This window comes from Triticum dicoccoides, chromosome 1B (assembly GCF_002162155.2).
Source record: "Triticum dicoccoides isolate Atlit2015 ecotype Zavitan chromosome 1B, WEW_v2.0, whole genome shotgun sequence".
Taxonomy (NCBI): domain Eukaryota; kingdom Viridiplantae; phylum Streptophyta; class Magnoliopsida; order Poales; family Poaceae; genus Triticum; species Triticum dicoccoides.
Window position 1 is genome coordinate 425,384,692 of NC_041381.1, and position 15,810 is coordinate 425,400,501.

The 15,810-nt window shown below is 50.7% G+C and overlaps 1 protein-coding gene across 2 annotated transcripts; it reads right to left on the minus strand.

Annotated features, from left to right (window-relative positions):
- Nucleotides 1-1,300: 1,300 nt before the first annotated feature.
- Nucleotides 1,301-11,806, minus strand: LOC119339029 (transcription factor UNE10-like). 2 transcript variants are annotated; one of them, XM_037611225.1, is made up of 5 exons: nt 10,804-11,806; nt 10,487-10,603; nt 2,282-2,347; nt 1,810-2,187; nt 1,301-1,713 (listed from the first exon to the last, which is right to left on the minus strand). In XM_037611225.1, the coding sequence occupies exons 1-5, from the start codon at nt 11,500-11,502 to the stop codon at nt 1,609-1,611; spliced, it is 1,365 nt and encodes a 454-aa protein (XP_037467122.1). In that variant the 5' UTR covers nt 11,503-11,806; the 3' UTR covers nt 1,301-1,608. The 2 variants fall into 2 exon arrangements, with proteins under 2 accessions (XP_037467122.1, XP_037467115.1); XM_037611218.1 differs by having other exon boundaries at nt 1,301-1,716; nt 10,804-11,800.
- Nucleotides 11,807-15,810: the final 4,004 nt, after the last annotated feature.

The window sequence follows — 15,810 nt, forward strand, 5'->3', positions numbered from 1 at the left end:
GCACGCAGCGATACAAGAGCGTCCGGCCAAACGAAGCGTCCCATCTTCCGCCGCCGGGGTCCGGGCCTTCAAATCCCATTAGCTGTACCGCGTCGCTTGCTTGCAGCTTGCTGCTGCTTGCATGCTGGCGATCCCTGCCCGTACGAGTTATTGTGGCTCCCTCGTTCGGTCCAGATCCCCACCCCAGCACTGGCTTGTTCTTATTCTTATCCTACACGGGCCGGGCCCGCTTCAATTCACCGTCGTCGGAGCTCAGAATCGGCACCGCAATGCTGAGCCAGGAGTAATAACTCCTGTTCCTGTTCCTCGGTGCCGCGTCGACCGATCCGATCCAGCCTGATGTGTGATCATCAGGGACGTCAAATCGAAACATAAGCTGGCGCTCTGGAGTTGGCATCCGATCCGCCGATGGATGGATCGGGCCGGCGAGCCACAGCTGGGGGTGGGGGTTGGCCGGCCGACACTGGTCTTGTTTTGGACGTGCACTTCCCTCTCTTTCTATCCGCGGATCGAGCTGGTTTCCCCGCGGTCCGCGGCATGTGCGGCCCATGGGGTCAAAAGGCGATGTGTACCCTCTGTACCTTGCCAATGCCGACCGGTACGGCGTCGTCTTTAGAGCAAGTATAATAGTCCTATTCAGCAGGCTACAAGGGATCCCACGTCAGCAAATTTCTGAGCTGGAGGAGAGTAAAGGCAAGAGAGAGAAGAGAGCGAGCGCTTCGCTAGTCGCCCGGCTGCAACACAAGACGCGAGAAAGTTTCGCCCGCTTGCAGCCCGAAGCCAGCGACAACGCCGCTGCTCCCAATCCACTGCCGGCGTTTCTATTAGCCATGCTCTTACCAGTTCCAGTTGTGATCCGCATCCGCCTAAGCATGTGTGTCGGTGAATTCCATTATCATCTCCTACCCGACCGGCACGCACCGGAGCATAACATCATTAGTATCACTGTTGAAGCTAAGCAGAGTGCTCCCACTAACAGTCGTAAGTACTACTGACTGTTAGCATAGTGTGGACGAGCGGTCCAGCAACTCCACCGAGATGCCAAGAGAGCGAACCATCACGCCACACCACGCGGAAAAATATCTCTGCGGCGTACGCAAATCTGCAGATGTGCCTGCATGGAGGTCGATAGCGTTGGGGAGTAAAAAAGATCCGATCAGCGGCGAGTGGTTGGCGACGGTGGTGGGTTAGGCTGCGCAATGATTGGCTGACCTGAGCTGCCTCCAACTCCGACGGTACATTCATTTGCCGGCGGGCTAGGAAGGACGGCCCACCAGTCAGCGAGGTGATACAAACAGCATATCGAAAGCCGGATGAGGTTAACCTCTCCGGTCCAATTTCCAAATCATGAGCAGTTGGCTGACAGTACAAACACATCTTCAGGTAACCAGTTGGCTGTGACTTATACAAGCTAAAATGATGTCAAAACGATATACGTACAAGCTAGAATGATTTTAATACAACAAATCATCCGTTTCAAAAAAGAACGTACAACAAATCATGTGCAATTGAGTGTAAAATACACGATGCTTAAGGTGCCTTGGTGCGTCGGCAGATTTTCATGTCCAAAGGGAAATGCTGTACAGGTGCTTGTACGACGTAGTACGATCACTCTTTGGAGCTGCCCGGCCGGGTCTGCTGTTGGCTTAGCTTCTGGTACATGGCCATCATCCTGCTGTACGCCTCCATGCCGTTCGGTTGAGCTTGCTGTTGCTGCTGCAGCAGAGATTCGTGCCACCGCATAAGAATCAATCAGAAGTTCGAAGGGAACAGTGCGCGAAGATTTGGATTTTTGGACTACGTGCGTACCTGCGTGTTCTGCTGCGCCGCTTGGCAGGCGAGGAAGGCGGAGTAGGCGTCCGGCACGGCGGCGGACTGCTTCTGCCGGTCGGCGCCGGCGCCGGCGTTCCAGGGCTGCATGGCGACGAAAGGGGTGGACGCCTGCATCATGGGCTGGGTGAGGCCCGGGTAGGCGGGCTGCGCGAGTGGCCCGGCCATGTTCATCATTCCCAGGCCCATCTGCGCCATCTGGGCCATCTGGGCCATGTTGGCCATGACGGACATCTGGGCTAGCTGCGGCATGGCCATGGGCATCATCATGCTGCTCATCCGGTTCATCATCTGCACCGTTGCCTGCAGCTGCTTCAAGTGGTCGATCACCTCGTCCAGCATCGATGCCTTGTCGGTCTGCGTCAATAGAAAATAGCAAATCGACGTTTATTTATCTGGAGATATACGTTCGATTGTCTGGTTCGGTGATTCCCGTCGAGAAATACAGTACCTTGCTTGAGTTGGGGACGAGCTTTTGCAATGTCTGCATCTTCTGGTTGATCCTGTCCCTTCTTTTCTGCAACAAGGAGTCATCCTTGAGTTAATCAGCAAACTAACTAACAAGGCATTTTAATCTTCTTGTTTTAAGGACAAACATAGCACTTCCTCTCTCTTTTTTTGAGGAAGCAAACATACCACTTCCATCTGATAAAGAAAACTGAAAAAAGAGAAATCTAAGAAAGACTTTTCCTAATTGAATTCAGGTTTCGTTCTATTAGTTTGAGTAATTGTGCTATTAAGATTTTCACTAAAGCTATGATCTCTAGACCACCTGTTTTATGTGACAGACTTATTTCCCCAAACCAATCTACCTGTATTAAATGGAGGTTTATATTAGAAAGTGTTGTTATGGCCCATGAAGTGATACATGAGATTCACCGAACTAGGACTAGTGGTTTAGTTTTGGAACTTGATTATAAGAAAGCTTATGACAAAGTGAGTTGGGAATTCCTTGTGGAAATGCTCCCTTCTAGAGGCTCGGGAGAGAAATGGATTAAACATATTTATAATACTTTATTTCAGAGTTCTTTTTGTGTGAGAATTAATGGTACAAATGGGCCCATTTTATTGGGGGCAAAGGGCTTAAATAAGGAGATCCTTTGTCCCCCTCGTTGTTCAATTTGGTGGCTGATGTTTGTCCAAAATGTTATCTAAAGTTGTTCATCATAACTTGATCTCTGGGATCCTTCCTCATATGATCCCTGGAGGTGTTGTCAGTGTGCAACGTGCAGATGATACCATCCTCTTTGTGGATGTCTGGAACATGCTTGGAATTTTAAATGGATTTTATCATGTTTGGAGAATCTTTCTGGATTGAAAATAAATTTCCATGAAAGTGATCTCCATACTGTTCATGTTAAGGAAGACTTGGCTAATGTTTTGCCCAGATCTTTTGTTGTCAGTTTGGTTCTTTCCCTTTTAAATATTTGGCTGTTCCGTTGCACTTCAAAAAATTGATAAGGGAAGATATACAACCAATCATTGACAAAATTAACAAAAACATTTCTGGTCGGCTTGGCAGGAACTGTCATACCGGGGCAAACTAATCTTACTTGCCACTTGCATAGCTAGCATCCCCACTTATTTGATGCCTATTATGAAATTCCCCAAATGGGCTATAGAGCATTACTTTTGAGACGTCTCTTTTCTTTGGGGGTGACATGGGGGATGAACACAAGTATCGCCTGTGGGAGCAAAAGATTCTTTGACGGTAAATCTAATGATTGGAAACTCTCTTAAATTTCAAATATGTGACAAAGAAACCAATATTCTTTGGGCTAAACCTGGTCTGGTATCTCCCTTCTATAAAAGTGTTTGTTGAGCGTTCTCTGCTGCTAAAACCTTTTATAAATGGAAATTGGGCAGTGGCGACAGTATTGCCTTTTGGCATGACATATGGATTGTTGACTATTCACTTAAAACCTTATACAAGGATTTTCTTGAAATTTTCCAACAACAAGATGCTATTGTTGCCCAGGTTTTGGAAGGGTTGATTTTAATACTTATCTTTAGAAGGTGTGTGGATGAACAACATCTCAATAGATGGATTGAGTTGGTGTCTATGATGAAAGCTGATGTTTTGTCATGTGACAACAATACTCCCATCTGCATACTTGAGCCATCTGGCATACACACAATTAAATCCTTTCACAAGATGATTAACTTTGGTGGGATTTCTTCTGAACTACAGAACTACATTAGGAAAATTAAGGTGCCAGCTAACATACATGTTTTTCTATGACTGGTCCTCCATAACAAAAGTTTGACTAGGATAACCTAGCTAAATGTCATTTTGTATCTCAACCTAGCTAAATGTCGTTTTGTATCTCATCCTACTTGTGTTTTCTCCAAAGAATTTAATCTATACAACATCTCTTCTTTGATTGCACCGTTGCAAAAAGTGTTTGGTCGATCATTTATGATATTCTTAACATTCCTATACCATGCTCTTTCAATTCCTTATGCTCTCTAGAGATATAAGAAGAAATCTGATGCAATTACATTAGTCAAATCTGCTACCCTATGGGGCTTATGGTGTGTTCGCAATGAATTTGCTTTTAGGGGTGAAAATGGCGAAGTGTGAAATGCATTGTGGGTTTGGTAGGCGGTCTGGTTCGACAATGGAAGGTACCGTGTATCAATGCTCAAGCTACTCTGCCACTCGAATGCCTAAAATTGCTCGATCATCAGTGTGGAGAGCTACAGAGGATAGCTTGGCAGGCTTCCTCATAGGGATTATAGATCAATTTACTTTCCCTTTGTGGCTTGTCTTTTTGATCTATTTCATGTATCCAATTACAAGACTGTTGCTTTTCCCTTCCTTAGGGTGTGTAATAATTCTGTTGCGGCTAATTTTGGTTGTGACCGAGAGCCATAAAACGTTGACATGGTTGTTGTGTTGGCTTTAATAAAAGTTGGGGGTAGGGGGAAACCCCTTTGATTAAAAAATCATTTCAGGTATTGCATAAGGAGAAGAAATAGTTTTGTCACATGGACATAAAAGGTCCAAACAAAAAAATAATCATTTACCTAATGAAACATTTATGGTCTAGCGCATTTAGTTTTTCCCGCTTTCTTATTTAGATAAAATTGTTTTGGTAGTCTCAGGGTGAACAAAAGGCCCCATTCTTACTAAATAAAAGAACAATGTATGTTATTTTCATTGGACTCCCTAAATGAAGATCGCCCACCCCAAGCCCCCTAAGACCAATGGGGAGGGGGGACTTGACCTTCACCCGATTGTCCTACCAACTCCACGTTTGCCTCTCTTAGTTTGGGCATATTTGCTTCATTTCCATCATCTAGCCCCCTCTTATATTTATGCTTCATGCTTCACCAATGCATCTCCTCCCTCTTGCAATCCTAACCGATCGTTGTGGACTTGCCTCGCTGACATCATGCACATCCCGAGTGCATCTCATGCCAAAGAAATCATTTACAAGGGATAGATTTTAGTTCTACAACATTTTTTATTGTTAACTTGCACGCATGAAGATCCCAGGCACCGATTCCCACTAACTTCGATGGTTTTGTCGCAACAGGTTGAATTAACAACTTTGTTATGACAACTCACCATGCGTATGCTAGGCATTTTGATGCTCACGTACACACTCTAATGGCTCGTAGACATTCAATTTTTCAGTGTGGCATATTTGCTTAATAGAAATGATAGACTACTCATATCAACAAGTTATTCCTTTTTTTCAGGAGCCCATTCGTATGGAACCTCAAAGTCAAACATGCTTGGCTTAGAGAAATTTAAGGATGAGTGAATGACTGCGAAGTTAATGTCGGTGCGCACGAGTGAGGATAAAGTGTACATCAAAGATTAGTGTTGGTATGTGGTGCTAGTCTAGATCCTGCCAGGTATAACGGCCGAGAACTAATGGTTGTGTGGTCGGAGTGTTACAAATGGAATTAGAGTCAACCCTCGCGGTTACACATGCCTGTGTGGGTGAGTGACGCAGACATGTACACGTCGTGTGCGGCCCGTCGTGACACACGACATGGGCATATGTGGATGCCGACATTGGCACACAAGGATGTGTGCTAAGAAGGAACCTTCCTACTGGACTGAGGGGACGTCGGGTCTTTGATTGGGAGGTCTATGTGACTTCATGATTTAATCAAAATGATAGACTACTCGTATCACCAAGGATTTTCTTTTTTATGAAACGACCGACTGGAAAGTTGACATCGGATGCTTACAAGTAAAGACAAAGTGGGTAAGAAGGATAAGTATTGGTTTGTGGGGTCAGTGAAGATTTCATCAAGCATAATTGTCATGAATCGATGGCTGTGTCCGGGACGTTATGTTCAGGATCATAAGTAAAAATCATTAACCCTTCTTTGTAGACATTGTTGTCTCAACATATGTGCCACTCCCTGGCAGCACCAGGGCGTCCAACCCTAGCCATGAAAGAATGGCTGAGTGTGTGCCTGCCTTGCCGCCGCTGCTGTCAGCGTTGGTCGTGGTGGTGATGCACCCCTACTCCTTAAGTGGTGAGGGCTCTCGCGCCCTATTCCTGGCAGCAGTTCTAGAAGCTATGGCAGTGGCCTCGGTTGGCTATGAGGGCGGTGATGAAGCTGCTGCTAGTGCTTGGTGTCCTCCGACAACTGTTGGTGGTGCGGCCCGGCAAGATCTAGGTGCTGCCCCTCGATCTTCCGGTTGGGTCTGTAAAGCCAATATGAATCGAGGCTGCTAAGATCGCACGCCTCCTCTCTTCTCATTATGTCACACACACACACACACACACACACACACACACACACACACACACACACACACACACACACACACACACACAAGTACATGGCAATCAACGTGAGTTACAAGTTTAGGTAGGATACAAACCGACTTGATCTGTAATAGGAATTCTATCTGTAGCAACTGGGCTAGGACTCTCCAACACGCCCCCACAGTCTGAACTAGGGAGAGAAGCGACATGAAGACTGGATCGAAACTGATGAATGAGTGCAGACAATAGCCCTTTCGTGAAAATATCAGCATATTGGGATGAAGATGGAACATGTAGAACACGAACTTCGCTGACATCAACCTTCTCACGTAAGAAATGAATGCCAAGCTCGATGTGTTTGGTCCAACGATGTTGTACTGGATTATGAGAAAGGTAAACAACACTAACATTGTTGCAGAACAAAATGGTGGCACTGGTGACTGGGCATTGAAGTTCGTGTAGTAACTGACGCACCCAACAGGACTCAGCTACTGCAGCTGCAACAGCTTGATATTCGGCTTCCACACTTGAACGGGAAATGGTAGTTTGCCACCTAGAAGACCATGAAATGAAATTATCGCCAAAAAACATGCAAAACCGGGAAGTGAAGCGTCTGGTGTGAGGGCAACCAACCCAATCGACATCTGAATATGCAATGAGTTTATGAGAGGAAGAAATATGAAGTGTCAAACCAAGGTCAAGTGTGCCTTTTAGATATCTAAGAATACGTTTAAGGAAGAGAAGATGGGGTTCGCGAGGATCATGCATATGAAGTCACACTTGTTGAACATAATAGACTATATCTGGGCGAGTGAGGGTGGCATACCGAAGAGCATCGACAAGACTAAGATACAGTGAAGGATCGGAAACAGGGGAACCATTGGTGGATAGAAAGTTTGGCATCCGTGTCAACTGGAGTAGAAACAAGATTACAGTCATGCATGCGAGCCCGGGAGAGTCGAGATAGTACTGTCGTAGGGAGAGTTGTAAGCCACTAGATGTGCGAGATACAAAACTTCTGAGAAAGTGATGAAGAGGTCCAAGATCTTTCATAGCAAATTCTTTAGCAAAGGAAGTGATAAATCGATGAGAGAGAAGAAGGAGAGGAGGCAGTAAGAATGATGTCATCGACATATAGAAGTAAATATGCAGTGATGTTTCCCTTGTGAAGAATAAACAAGGAGGCATCATACTTGGACTCAACGAAACCAATAGAACGAGCATAGGTTGCAAACCACTGAAACCGTGCTCGAGGAGTTTGCTTGAGACCGTACAAGGATTTATGCAAGCGACAGACATAATCAGGATAACGAGGATCAATGAAACCAGATGGTTCTTGACTATAGACGATCTCATGAAGATGACTGTGAAGAAAGGCATTTTTAACGTCGAGTTGATGTAGGCCAAGAAGAAGAGAGAGCAACAGAGAGAACCAACCGTATAGTGGCTGGCTTAACAACATGGCTAAATGTCTCATCATAGTCAACGCTGGGCTGTTGGGAAAAACCACGGACTACCCAACGAGCTTTATGACGAGCAAGTGAGCCGTCAGAATGATATTTGTGTTGAAAAATCCATTTACCGCTGACGATATTTGCACCTGGAGGAGAAGGAACAAGTGGCCAGGTGTTATTTAAAGTGAGAGCATCAAACTCTTCTTACATGGCACTGTGCCATGATGGGTCACGAAGAGCCGTGAGATAATTCTGAGGTATGGACGAGGATACGATGGCAAAAATATTAAGGCGATCAATTGGTGGTCATAAATGACCGGTTGTTGAGCGAGTTCGATGAAGAGGTGCTGGGTCAGGTACCGAGAACATAAGCAAAGGGCTGGCGGGTGCATGCATAGTGGGTGTGGGGGTAGCGGGCGCATGCATAGCGGGTGATGGATGTGGAAGGAGGAGAGGATGGATAAGGGAAGTGGCGGCTTCTATTGGTGATGTGGAGAGTGGAGGTTGAGTTGGTGGAACCGATGTAGGGGTGGCAGGCTGATGGAAGTGAGCGAGCCAGCCGGACTGGATGGGCTATCAGCCAGCTCTGATACCATGTAAAGCTGATATGAATCGGGGCTGCTAAGATTACACCCCCCCTCTCTTCTCATTATGTCATACATATATACAAGTACATGGCAATCAACGTGAGTTACAAGTTTAGGTAGGATACAAACCGACTTGATCTATAATAGGAATTCTATCTAGAGCAGCTGGACTAGGACTTTCCAACATGGTCGGCTTGATGGCATAGGACGACAGGTGCGCCTAGGTTCCAGGAGTACTGCGGCTACTGGCCTGGGGACCTTGTAGGACGGCCTAAGCGGGCGGAAGCTGACAAGAGGTGCTCCTGTCGGTGCTCTACGGTGACTAGTGGGCGGCGGTTCGTAGCAGGCCGGTTCGGGTAGTTGGTAGTCGAGCTTCACCGGGAGAAATCCTATCTCTCGCTTTTGTTGGATCCAGCAACGGCGATGCGCGCGGGTGTCACGCTCTTTCTTGGAAGTGTTGCTCCTGTGTGGAGTTCCTCCCCTCTCCTCGTGGTCATGGCTCCAGATGGAAACCTCATATCCGCATAATCGGGAGATGAAGGTTTCTTCATGTGTCTTCCTCCAAGACATCATCTCGGAGTCAACTACAATTGGAGACCGGTGGACGGCGTCATCTTCGCCGCGTGGGTTGTTGTGGCGGCCGTTTCAGGGATGCTGATTTCTGTTTGGCAATGATGATGACGTCGAGAGGAGCTTGGGGTCGCGGCTCGGGCTTCGGTAGTCGGATCTTCCCGGCGTGTGCGAGGAGCTCTTCTGTGGGTTGCCTGGTTGCTTTAAGCCGGGGCTGTGGTGGAGCGAGTACAGGTGGCGATGATGATAGGCACTCGGTGGTCGTTTACGGAGGGCATGGTCGGCGCAAGTCCTGCATATATCCCTTGCGAAGCTTGTCGTCAAAGTAGGAGTTGTCGGTTGTTCGTGTGTGTGTATATCTGTTGGCATGTGTCATCGTGGTTTCTGTCGAGCTGCTCGCGGGTTGCCTTCGTTGATGTAGCTCTATGGTGAAATCGGAGTCGCTCGTTCAGAGGTAATCGACGACGATGATGACGCGTGCGACTCCTCGGCGGATGTCTTTTCTTCTTCATAGCTATGTGTTCCATGTCGGTGGCCAGGTTGACTGATGAAGCCATGTTACGTGGGTTGGATTGTATCCGTTTTAGCTCGGTTTTCTGCCAATTATCTGAGCAATTTCTCATTCTCTTCTTAGGGAGTGTTCGGAATCCCTCCACTCCAGAGTCAGGTCGCGGAGCCAGCGGAGCTACAGGCTGAAAAAGTGGAGCTGGAAAATACGCACTCCACATATCCGCGGAGCTGGCGGAAGGCCGAACAAGTCCTTGATCAATGAAAATGACAAGTCTTTTGCCTCGTTTCAAAACGACATCCGGATGTTGTGAATCTGTATTGTTTTGAAAGTGCTACACCAAGCTTACGAAGATATGTGCAGGTCCTCCCCAAAATTTGCTATGCAATTAGCTCATGACAAGTCCAAAATCAATTCACTTTCTAGCTCGATCACTATCTCAACTCAATTTGAGCTCGGTTGACGCTGAAGACGAGGAAACCGGGTTGACTAGTCTGGGTTGCTCGGTTTCTCTTTGGGCGGAAGTATGCAAGCGAGGCACGCGTAACCCACACATTCTGCATTTCACACTAGCTTAGCTACCACTTGTATATGCGCACGTGTTCTATACCCCTTATAGAAATACACTGATTGCTCAAGTTGGTTGAAGCTAGACCTAAAATGCATGTCATTGACTAAAAGTACGAATAACCAAATACGAGTACTAGTATAAGTAATAAAACTATATAACAAATACCAGTATGAAGTGTAAGCAACAAATCACTGTCATGCATCAGTGCAGAAGAGGTAGTTGCTTACACGCTCAGATTCGTTATGGATGGCAGCAGCCCGGCTCCTCTTAGTGGAAATGGACGACCTCATTGGAGCTTCCCCCTTGATCACGACGTTCTCTGCTTCGTCGCACAGCCCGTCTCTCTTTTGTATCTCAACAGACGCATGCACCGGTTAGATAGACGCAAGAAAAAACATAAGCATAGGGAATCTGCAAGCCCATACGGATCAAGACAAGCTGGATCGACGTACTCTACGTGCATGCGAGATGCTTACGATCGAGACATGCATATGCAGGGTGTGTGTGGTAACGTGTGAGGCTTTTAGCCCAGAGCTTTGCTTGCCTGCGACCGACGGCTGAAGCAGCGGGAGTCGCTTGCGCCTCCCCCGAAGCTCGTGTTCTCCGTCTCCGGGGAGCCGTGGTCCAGCGACGTGGAGTTGTTGGTCGTCGTGAACCCGCACAAGTCGTCAGCGCCGGTGCCGCAGGGCTCCAGAGTGAGCAGCGAGCTCTCGCCGCGGCCGGGCGCGGCGCTACCTTGGCTGGCGCACACGCGCCCGTCCTCGCCGACCTGCCGTGCCCGCTTCCTCCGCACGCCCCCCTCCGCCTGGTCGTCACCCCTCGCGCACGGCACGAGCCCGTCGGCTGGCGCGCCCACACCGAGCCAAGGCGCGACAGCTGCAGGCAACGGCTGCCCGAGGTGCGACGTCGACTGAGACGACAAACGAGCGGCCGCCTCGCCCACCACTGCCTCGAGCGTCTCCCGGTGATCACCCGCGCCGCCGATGGCATGCATCTGCGCCGGCGCCGGCGCGGCCGGGTACTTGGGCACCGACCGGTTGAGCAGCCCCTGCCAGAAGATGTTGCCCTTCTCCCACGTCAGCTCCGCCACCTCGTCGTACTGGTCCGGCATGGGCATGGCAACCGGCCCCGTCAGACCGCTGTCTCCAGACGCCATACGCTGCGCCGACCTGGTGGACACCGGGTTGAGCCCCGCGCCAACCGTCTCGTCCAGATCCCAGCTCGGCACGCACTGGTTATTCATCACGCCCCGCCACCTCCAATGCGAAGCTATATATATACCCGGAAAGAAGGACCGGTGGCTTGCTGTGTCGTCCCGGGATTGGGCCGGCAGAGCAGAACGGAGGTGAGCTAGCTATATGTGTGTAGACGTGTAGTAGTAGGTGCAATAAGCTATACCATATGATATACGTAAGCACAATATATATGGTGGTCGTTGGAAAGCACGGCAAGGCAAGCGGAGGCGGAGATACTTATGGAGCGGTGCGTGGAGGAGGCAGCACGGGTGCACGGCGCGCGCGGAGGTGTGTGTGGCGGAGCCATGCAGTGCGCGCCGGGGGCGGAGGCGATAGATGGATGGATAGGTGTAGAGGGGGGCAGGGAGAGGGACGGGACGGGGAGAGGGAGGGCCCTGGGCTTGTGAGGAGGAGCCGGGCACGTAGCCGCCTCGCCTTCCACATGACCACGTAGGAGTCCAGAGCGCTTGCATGCGTTTTCAATCCAGCTAGTAGCTCGGACGTTTCTTTCGCGCCTGCCTTTCCGGGGCTGTCGGGCCGGAGGCGTGCAGCCGTCGGGTTCCCATCGGGTGGTGGTGCTGCGTGCATGGCGCGGAGGCAGCGGGCATCGGGTGCTCCTCTGATTTGTGGCTCCTGGACCTGGTACAGTTCCGAATCCTGTGGGGCAGGCACCGACGGCCGGCGAACTCTTAAAAACTGCTTGCACGTGTCGACCGTACACAAACATGCATGCACCGGACCACTCTCCGATTCACGGCCGTTTCACGTTGCGGCCCACGACGATAATTCTGTACTCCATTTGGCATGGGCCCACCTTAGCCCGGTTGCCTCGCTGGCGTTCCTGGCTTATAAAACTTTATACCCAAATTCTAATAAGCGCAGCTGCACTTTTTAACATTCCCGAGCACACCTGCGAGAGCCGTCGGATGCATCGCGATCGGACGCGATCTCGACCAGGTGGAACCTGGTCGGTACGAAACGTCGCGCGTGGTGGGCCCTGCCATTATTTGTGTCTTCTCCACCTCTCCGCAACGGCACTCTCCCCCATTCGGCGGTGTGGGCGGTTTCTCCTTCCTCCTCGCCCAAATCGACGCAAATCGACAACGCGCCTGCCCAAATCCGCCTCGCCGCAGTCCAAATCGGGGCTCTCGGGGGTGGTTCGGCGGCGCGGGGTGGTCGGTGCTTCGAGTTGCTCTCCCGCGCGGCTCGTCGGCCGTGGAGGAGCTACTTTCGCAAGCGAGATCGGCGGCCGTGCAGAGCGGCAGTCACGGCGAAGGAGGCGAAGTGAGACGGGGAGTCGTTCTGTGCGGGCGGTGGCGAAGGAAAGAGGCGGTTCATCGGCGTCAAGGTAAATCTCGCGCGGATCTCCCCATTGCTGTCCTTGCTGGTGGCGTGGAGTTTTTAGTAGGTTTGTCACGCGCTGGTTAGGGCTCGCAGCGGTGCTCGTTTGTCGACCTGGTCAGCGTTTTCACTTGCGCTAGTCCCTGCTACTAGTCCTTGCTACTTTTTGGGGGTAGCCTCGGGGGTGGTTAGGTAGGTACCTTGGATGTATGTTCGCCCCCGCGTCCGGTGTCGTGGTTCTAAGTCTGACAGTAGAGAGCGGGGTAGGTATGGAGAGGCAAGATCTTAGCTGTGATGAAGGTGTACACACGATGTTTACGAGTTCAGGCCCTTCTCGAAAGAAGTAATAGCCCTACGTCTCGGTGCCCGGAGGCGGTCAATTGGATTATATGTGTTGGATTACAGAGGGTGCGAACCCTTGTGACAGAGGAGGGGGGTGGCTTATATAGAGTGCGCCAGGACCCCAGCCTCACTCCATTACAAGGGAACTAATGTACATAAAGTAGAGGCGTTACTGGTAACGCCAGCATTAAGTACTCTTAATGCTCATGAAGACTAAGGAATAAATATCTGGCCGTTGTGTGCTCTCCTGACTACTGGTCTTCAATATGGTCGAGTGATCTTCCTTGTGGTCGAGTGGCGATAGGTAACCACCATCGAGTGATGTGACTGTCGAGTGGATTGCACTCGACATATGAGACTAGTGTTCTTCTGTCGACTCTTGGTCTTTTCATCTTCCAAGGTAGTGACCTTGGGTAGGACGTATAGGTCGAGCCTATGACCCTACCCCAGATCTGTATCCTCGTCAGTAGCCCACGAATGGATTAAGGTGTGATAGGAATGTAAGGCGACGTTGGACCTGTCCTGTGTTTTGTGTCTCCGCGAGTGCTTCTTGTTAGACTGAATGCCCGCCTTGATATTTCGGAGCCGACTCGGTTGCCTTGACCCATTTAGAACGTCATCGACTGAACTGATGGCCTCATGCATCGAGTGTCGAGTGGGAGCGTGAGATCTCGGGAGCGATCGCCTGCGGGGAATCCCGGATTCCGCGGGATACGAAATTTCGGAGGCGCGCGCGGGTAGGAGGGCGCCGAAAAAAGAGGGACCCGGACGAGCCGAGATGCCTCGATTATCGCGCCGCCTTTTTCGCCATGTTCGCTGCGCGCAACTGTAGCAGGATTTGACGGGATTGCCTAGCCCCACTCGCCAGTCACTCGGAAGTGAGCCTTTATAAGGCGATGGGACCGGGGTGCCTGCACTGTGCACACCTGCCTCTTCTTCTTCTTCCTCCGCTCCTCCGCCGTATCCAGCGCCTCCGCCTCCGACGCTACCGCTTCCCCACCATGGTGAAGGACAAGATGGCGGCGCTAGAGCGCGCCAAGAAGGCGACGGGGGCGGCGAAGGGCAAGAAACCAAGCCGCGGATCGTCATCGCGCTCGGGGTTGCCGCCAGGCTGGATCCAAGGCGATTGGATCCGGTCTTCGATTCGGCAGGAGGATCTGACCGAGCTGGAGGAGTCCGGGCTGGGGGCAGCGAGGCTGTCGAAGGGAGAGATGGAGCCACAGCCTCGACCGCGTGAGTGTGTTTTGCTCGCCACACATGTCGGTTGGGGCTTCTCGCTTCCTTCGCACCCTTTCTTCCGCGGGTTCTTGAACTTTTTTAGGGCACAGCTCCACCACTTCTCTCCCAATACCATCACGTACCTAGCCGCATTCGTGTCGATGTGCGAGAATTTTTTAGGGTGTCGACCGCACTGGGGTCTCTTCAAACATATCTTCACCATTAATTCTCAATCGGTTAAGAAGGCGAAGTCGAGTGACTCAAAAACCCACGTGATCCAGATGTGCGGGGGCTTAGGTATCCAAAAGAGGAATAGGAGTGCTTTCCCTGCTGTGACCCTTCCCGAATCTGTCAGGGATTGGCAGTCGTCCTGGTTCTACTGCTAGGACGTTGCGATCCCGGTCAGTCGACTGGTCTTCCTCCTTTTTCATTCGACCGTGTCCAGACTCCTGCTCCACTGAAGGTTACTGCCGCCGAGACCATGGAGACGAGGATGTTAGTGGACCGAGTGGTCCAGCTCATCAACGATGGAGTCACGGGCTTGGACTTGCTGGAGGTGTTCCTCGCTTAACGGATCCAGCCTCTCCAGGCCCGTGACCACCCGATGTGGTTGTATTCTGGACCGGGCGACACCACTCGGGTCCATCCGGAAGAAGTGCCGCCCAACACCGTGGCCTTGTGGTTGAAGGGTATGACGGGCAATCAAGATAACCCCAGAGGGTCCAGGAGAGTTGTCCCTTTCGGAAGCGACAACCCACCCGACAAGGTACATTCTCTGTTCTGACTGTTTTCCGTTTGCGCTCCGACTGCACTCGGCGTTGGCTGATTCTTGTTTTGACCAATTTGTTTTGCAGGTATTCACTGAGATGTACTCAATGCCCAACGGCGAACAGGCCTTGGTGCAGGACCAGGAGGGGGAGGACAGTGCGGAGGAGAGTGGCGAATGGGAGTCTCCGGGAGATGAGGATGAGGAGAGCGAGGAGTCGGACAAAGAGGAGGAGGTCGACTCGCCGCCGCGCTCTGAGCGCCGATCCAAGAAGCAACACGATCCGTCTGGAGGTCGTGTGAAGAGTTCGGCTCCGAGTGCCACCACCCATAAGCGCACTCGGACGTCGACTCCGGGGCCGACGGAGAAGGTGGCTAAGCAACCAAAAGTCGCCCCCTCCAAGACCCGAAAGACGCTGCCGCGAATCAAGATGGACGTCCCCGTTGCCTCAGGGTAGGTATCTTGTTTGTGTTTTTGCAAGTCGACTGAATGTTTTCCCAATCCGGCCGACTAATTCTTGTGTCCTCTCAGTCCCGCATCTGCTGCTACTGACATGTATGTTGATAAGGCACCAGAAGATGAAGAAGCCACCTCACGAGCTGGTAAGTCTATTCAACCCAGTCCTGTTTAATTGAATGGGTGGTCGATT